General features: G+C 33.5%; 1 protein-coding gene across 2 annotated transcripts in view; it reads right to left on the bottom strand.

Annotated features, from left to right (window-relative positions):
* LOC137655731 (very long chain fatty acid elongase AAEL008004) overlaps positions 1-7,500 on the bottom strand; it is a 34,211-nt gene that overhangs the window by 26,501 nt on the left and 210 nt on the right. The window contains exons 1-2 of one of the 2 annotated variants that reach the window (XM_068389761.1): position 7,500; positions 862-942 (exon numbers count right to left, since the gene is read on the bottom strand). The exon at position 7,500 is cut by the window's right edge and continues 210 nt beyond it. In XM_068389761.1, coding sequence (XP_068245862.1) covers positions 862-942; position 7,500 — 82 coding nt within the window. The remainder of the gene's footprint in view (positions 1-861; positions 943-7,499) is intronic. The other variant, XM_068389762.1, reaches the window with a different exon arrangement.

Genomic DNA, 7,500 nt, shown 5'->3' with positions numbered 1-7,500 from the left:
TAAAATCTGCAAATTACTGTGCAAAGAAGTGAGGATGACCACCATACAAGAAATGGCATTATCAGCAACATACTGTATATTTTACGATATTTGGTGCATTCATATTTAAGGCATACAGATTAATTATTAATCAATAGATTGAGCTACGACTTTAAATATGATAAAATTCATGCATTTGTTAACTACAAAGCTACTGTACTATTTTATGTGAACTGTCCCTTGAAGTTATTTAAATATTTTACATTAATAACATGATCACAATTACATACAATACATAGTTAAATGCAACATGATATTCTGAAATACTGTACTGTACAACATAAACCCTACTGTGAAAAGGTTCTAACCACAAATTCAAGCCCTGTGCAATACTGTAAAAATTGCTAATACTGTTTTGTAATAAATGAGTGTTCATTAAAATTCTTCTTGATCAAACATATTTATACATTCCTCTCTTTATACAAGGTACAGTATATAAATATGTTGCAAGAATCTTCAGTGATGAATATATGTACAATGTGGTTTTAATCTTTAGACAGAAGGTAGGTCATGACATATGGAGTTGTGAGCGAGTGACAGTAGTTTTGGGTCAGGTGTCGAACATTTCTTCTTTTTGGTCAGTTTCATGCCAGTCGTGCTTTTTACCTGAAGTTCCTATTAACATCATATTTGTTTCTGGAAATTCTGACCCGAGCTGTTTATTAAAGGCTAAGAATCTCTGGAAAAGTATTTTCAGCGTCACCTACCTAAGGACCAATGGTAACAAATCCTACTAGACCTACACACCATATCAACAATTGGCCAATACACAGCCAATACTTTGTATTCCCGTCTTTGACTGACCACCTCGCAATGACTTACACGTATGGCAGTTGGATTGTTGGAGTAATCAACTGGCTGACAGCGATATGAATACTCTGTGAACCATCCACCCATTCCAACCTGTAATTAGCCACAGTCAAGAGGCCATATTTAAAAAAGATTAGAATACAAAGACTACTATGAACCATCCATAGGGGAATCTGTGTTTTCACCTGAAATTAACTTTTGTGATGACTTAAACAGTAATGAGACACACAAATGTATATACTTTCACGCAAATCCAGATCAAGCTGAAAAATACAACACTAAAAATAATAATAAAAACAGAAAGATCCAAAATATGTATGCGTTTCAGTCCAAATGTTCATCATCAGCATCCAGATTATTTAAACATCCATACTTAATATATATTTCTACTAACCATTTATTTACCTGAACTTGTGTGTAAAATAATACAGTAGCTTCAAAACAACTGAAAAGCATTGGGCATCATAATATTAAAAAATAGCCGTTCTGGATTCCTTTGCCGAATACATAGAGCATACTGTACAAGATTCCCTTGGTAATAAAAATGAATTGAAACTGTTCTATCTGAAAACAAGCAGTTAACTAGATAATTATGGTATTTCATAATTCTTTAGTTGTAAAGAAATCTACAAGCATACTGAAAATAACCATAAAAGTACTTTAATAACAGAAAATTACTGTTGCACAAATAAATCTTTTGATATCTGTCCCTAACCAGTTTCCAGAGATAAAAAGCAACCAGCTCCTAAGGTAATGGGATGTGAATCAATATACTTGGGCTACTTGACCAACTTTGTAACACTAAGAACTACTAAATGGCCTAACACAAAAGATAAGAGGTATATCCCCTCCTTATGTCAGTAGCAGATTGCATACCAATAAATATAGAATTAAGCTTCTACATCAGTGGTATACATTAATGTATACCAAGGATATGTACATCATACTGTAGAGCTTTCACTAAAAACATCTAATTCAGTCAATTTTGATGTCAGCAAAGATTCCATAAAATACAGCAATTAGAAACAGTCTTAAATTATCAGTGATCGTTGCAAGAATGATACCATCACTCATTTCAAAACTACCTCAATTTCAACTATCAACCAACCTTCTCAAAACACACCAATATATTCTAGATATTTTTCAATCAGTACACAAGTTTATTCACTTTCAAAACTCCCAACAAAGCAGTCACTAAGAGAAACTCTGCTGTAACATTCCAATAATGATTTTTCATATAACATATAATGTAATCAACTGTAAAAAGAATAACTTTAAACATCTTGGTACAAGAAAAGGGATTTTTCATAAAACCATATGTATCATTTATACAGTATGCCTATATACAAGTCTCAATGTTCCTAGGCCACCATTATTCTATCTTCTAGACAAGGTTAACTCACTGGGCATACACCATCTGCATCCTCAGGAATGTCTCTATCCCCTTCCTCAAGGAGATGGTAAGAGGCAATGAAAGTAAGGGGTTTGTACAAAGATACCAGTGTTATAAAAAAAACCTTGTGAATTTATTTCATTATCATCTGGCAGATTAACATTTAGAAAGAAGGTCTTCATGTTTAATGATACAGTGTTTGCCAAAGTGCATAATGAATCAGGAACCAAGTTCTGGTAGCTTAAAAGTTTACATATGATGAGAAGAAAGACATAAAATGCCAGGTTTTTGTTTCAAGTAAGATTTTTTTATACATTGAAAGTCAGCATTTTATCAACATGTTACAGCAACTAATAACCAAGAAGTCTGCATCCCTTGACAGTGCCATAGATGAGAGGCCAAGATAAGTTTTAAAGAAGTGGAAGCTGAGGAGTCCCTAACATCTTCCTGAAAAAGTAAAACATTTCTACAAAAGCAATATATTTTCAAAATGTTGGCTGCAGAAGTTTACAAACTTGCCAACCGAGTTCTCTCTATTTTTGAGTGAATACTTAAATTTTTTTATAGAAATTAGAAGTCCCATATGGAAAACTATCATTGGAAAATATGAATGTAAAGGAAACTGGATTAGGGTAGGAACTTTTATTTGTCCAATATCCAGAAAAGAAAAAGAAAGATTGGATAAGATGCAATTCTTGAGTTATTTTCATGGATCTTTCTACATGGCATTGGCAGTGATGGGTCGTGTATAGGCACTGTGGAAATGCATCACCCCTTACTTTCACTTTATTGATAACATTAAATATAATTATTTTGTTTTAATTCTTTCTTTACACTTGTACAATATGGAATTGTGCACTTCACAATTCAATTGGTACGGCATGCCTGAATGAATTTCCTTATACCTGGTTGTTTCTTTTTACACAAAATTAAAACAAGAGACTAAAGATTTTCTGAAGCAGCACCCGTACTAATTTTAGTTACCTACTGTAAGTCTGAACCACCTTCTTAACAGGGAGAAAGTGTACCTAATAAATTACATGAAACTTTAGTCCATGGGAGTTGTGAGATTAGCTAGCTTTCTTATAACGATTGATGGAGCTGAGCTAATCTCTGGCCACAAGGGCTGTCCTTTCCTTCCTTGTGAGCCCAAAGGAGCTTCTGGTAAAGATGTGTCACTGGAGAAAAACAAGGGAGAGGCTATGTAACCACCTCTTTTATCATCAAGGATGAAGACCATTCTTGAAAATCAGAGCTGGTCAACTGCTGCTCCTTGGTTGTTAACCATTGTTATTGATGAATAGATACAATGAAGAGGCATCATCCGTCAAATAATCTTGAGGTTGACTGCTACCAGTAGGGTTCTTCCTATTTGATTCATGGGCATAAGGAATCTAGTGTCCTGCCACTGTTCCTTTGACAAAATACCTCAAAAAGTTACTATCGTTATGGTATAGCCCATCCATTGGGACAGTGCTAGCCATTACAAGAAAACAAAAGTAAGGAAAAAAGTCAGTCACTACTCCTTATACAATTGATGTCTCCAAAACTCCAGTCCCTCTCTCAGCTGTGAAATTGTTCACAGTCAAAGATATGGTCGTGACTGGAAGACGCTATCGTTGTGTGGTGACAGTAAAGATCACTGTCAAGGTACTGTAATGGTTTGCACCACTGCTGGCACTCGTCTTCCTGCTCACAGACAGAATAGCTGCACTCTATGAAGCAGGTATCAATTAATTATACAGGTAACTGATCATTAAATGATGGTAAGGAGAAAAATAAACAAGTGACAATATAGTGCAAAAATATAGTCTGCAAAGCAAACACCTGGTGAACAGCGCAGTTGACAACACTACAAGTTCACTAAAGGAGAGGATGGCGATTGAAACAAACCTTAGGATCCAGATAGCAGGTTTCTAGTGAGACTAACTTCTCATGGGCGACATGGGAAACTTGAGATACAAATAAAAACATGCATAATCACTGGCATTTTGATGGAAAATATATTTCAAACATACAAACATATCTACACTTTCATGCTCTCTCTCAAGAGATATTTTGAAAAGGGAATCATTTATTATTCTATCTTAACTATTGAATATTGTACATTGTCCCATCATGGTGCAGTCCTGCAAAAGCTATCTAATATTGATGTGCACTCCAAATACCCTGAACAAAGGTATTGAACAGGTCAGGGGACAAGAAATTATAAAGATTACCTTTTTAATTGCATTGGTAATATCATATTACAGGATTTTTCTTAAAAGCATAAAAATTACATACTTTTATGTAATTAAATATTTTGAAATGTAGATTTCCTGAAATCTAGAATACTTCACACAAAGATGAGTAGCTCAAAATTTCTTCCAAATTTTACATGCTACACTTTTGATATTAAAAAGATTTTCTTCAAGAGTACAGGAAGGCCTCATAATCTTAATGAAAAGAATAAATCTGCTAAACCACATAAATATGAAATAAATATTGTACTGTGAAATATAAAATGATAAAAAATCTAGTTAAAATCATACATGAAATAAAATTCTATAATACAAGCATCAAACATTAAGATATATGCTAAATCAACCAAAAACCTCAATAAACCTCACATATGAATGTCACTGTATTAGAAGTAGGGTTAAATATTACGACGTAAACCAACGGATCAAAATCTTCATCGGTACATTTTGACACAATCTTTAATAAAGTCTTCCCATTACAGTATGTAATCATATTTGACCAGACATGATTTAGTTTATTTCTTCCCTATCCAGTGATTTCTTACTGCTAACTTCATTTGCCCAGTGTTGCATTCCTTCCCTTGATATCAAACTGTATTTACAAATATTATACTATCATTAATTTCTTCCCTTACTAGTGAAGTTTTCCTCTTAATCAAATATGCCCAATGTTGAGCAACTATACGCATTTAATAGAATAAAAGGAAAGGCAAAAATGAAATAGAGGGTCTGCTCATTTAGGTACTAGAGGAAAAGTCAGTGCTGAAAGAGTAGCCCAAAGGTATACAATGACCAGATCAAACACACCCCTTCCTTTACGGGAGTTCATTTTTTGTCAATAGACAAACTTTCTCACAAATGTGGCAATTTCATCAAATGAGTCCAAAAAAAGGAAACAAATAAGATTATGGAATTACCGGTATTCATTTCACTAAGAGAATCTAAGTGGAGTAACCCTTTCATGTCTTCAATCTCTTCCAATCTACTGGATCCATGAATTCACGATAAAATTAATCTACCAGTGCACTCTTGTTTGCTACATACATCAACCTTCTCCCTAAAAAATAATAATTACTACTTAGAAAGAAATCTGCCGGGAATTTTCTCAAACAGCAGCATGTGCCTTAATTTTCTTTTATCAGGGCTACTCCCTTCCCCAAAGTCATTTGAAGCAGTTTCTTTTTCTTAAGGAAGCTCTGGTCTAATATTCTTCTCTGAAAGAAAACCTCCATTACACTCGTAAGGTGATGTTCTCCACAACAAAGTTCTGCAGTAAAAACAACTCTCTGGTCAACAAGTCTTTTCTCTGCTGTGTTGATAGGCTACACTCCAGACAGTTTTCCTACACAAAAACTTAAGATCACTTGCTTCCATCTAACCCTATTAGGTCCCCATCTGTAAATTGTCCTAAGTCTGACTGCTACGGCATCTACAAATAGTCTAGGCATTTCAAATTACTCGTACTCCCTTACTGAAAACTTCAACTACTGACCCTTTAACATTAATGTTTTTTATGTTGAGTAGGCTGACATGATTCTCTCTTCATAGTTTATATATGACAGATCTATTTTAACATTGTTACTGGTTACTGATCTAAATAAATTTTATATTTTTTACTATTATTTCTCCTAGTTTATCTACCGGTACTTCCTTTCCTCACTGGGCTATTTTCCCTGTTGAAGCCCTTGGCCTTGTAATATTCTGCTTTTCCAACTAGGGTTGGAGCCTTGCTAATAATAATGTCTGTAATAATATAGAATGTTTATTTTCCGTGGAAGCTGGATACTAACTGTAATCAACTTATCAATGTAAGCAGAAATAGTTGAAAATGTAGCTTAAGTCTCTGGAAAAATAATTTGCTCCAATATATCATGTAGTGTTTTATTTACCGAATATGTTTACTGTAAACTAATGGCCTTTTCTTAGCTAACCCACCTCTTTAGTCAAAATCCAGGCTGCTCAAACTTTGAGCCAAGAAAGAAGGAAGGTCAAACCAGGCTAAGTGGATAAACACAAGCCATCATTTTGGGAAAAATCTATTCAAAAGGTGAATGTTCCATTTTATTGTTTTAATTTCAAAAGCACTATATATCATTAGAATTAGTCTTAATATTCCCTTTTATTATCCCATCTCGTAGAGCTAACTGGCATTTCATTTGAAAATATCCTGTTTCAGTTCCATATCCATATACAGTATTCAGTTCCATATCCATATACAGTATCACAAATCAATATTAACTACTCATTACAGTTTATGGGGACAACCTGTACTACATATACAAAATATTGCTGACCTCTGGTTCTTGTGGAGATCAGGTTCATGTGAGCAAAGAGGTTAAGTCCACTAAATACAGCCAGTTCATACTTGAAGGCTTTGATCCCGTTGTAATAAAATAAACAATGCAGTGACCTTGTGTATACATGATACCATAGATTTACTGTTTCAAGAACGTTTCTAAAATAAGTTTGGAGTAATACTGAAATACTGTTAGTACTGTTTTTTAATAGTATTTCAAATATGACAGGAAAAAAAATATTAGTCAAAAGTAAATAAGGAAATGATAAGTTTCAGCTGTATACTTAAAAGCCCATTTACAGTAGTAAATAGGTCTTTGTTAAGGAGGAAAAAAAGGTCTACTCCAACATGAGTTGAAATGTCAACATGAATCAATCAGACCATTTGAAAAATAAGGGATGGAAAATATTTCATTTAAATTTTGAGCTCTTGATTTCAATCAATCTAGGATTGCACTACAGCAAAGAAAAATTGGGTTATAAATCAAAATATATAAAATACAAAACGAGTAAACAATTAGTGTTATGTCCACTAAGTACTTTTAAAACATTAAAGATCTACTACTCTCATTACTTTTAGGATTGAACACCAATTATAGTTTTATGGACATCAAATTCTGCAAAACTTTTATAATACTTATATTAATTACATTATATATTGATCCAGATATCACTAAAAAGTTAAAACAGTGAAAATAACAAAATCATGACAGCCAACCTACC

This window comes from Palaemon carinicauda, chromosome 16 (genome assembly GCF_036898095.1).
Source record: "Palaemon carinicauda isolate YSFRI2023 chromosome 16, ASM3689809v2, whole genome shotgun sequence".
Lineage (NCBI taxonomy): Eukaryota > Metazoa > Arthropoda > Malacostraca > Decapoda > Palaemonidae > Palaemon > Palaemon carinicauda.
Note: the sequence above shows the minus strand (reverse complement) of the source record. Positions and strands in the feature narration are given on the sequence as shown.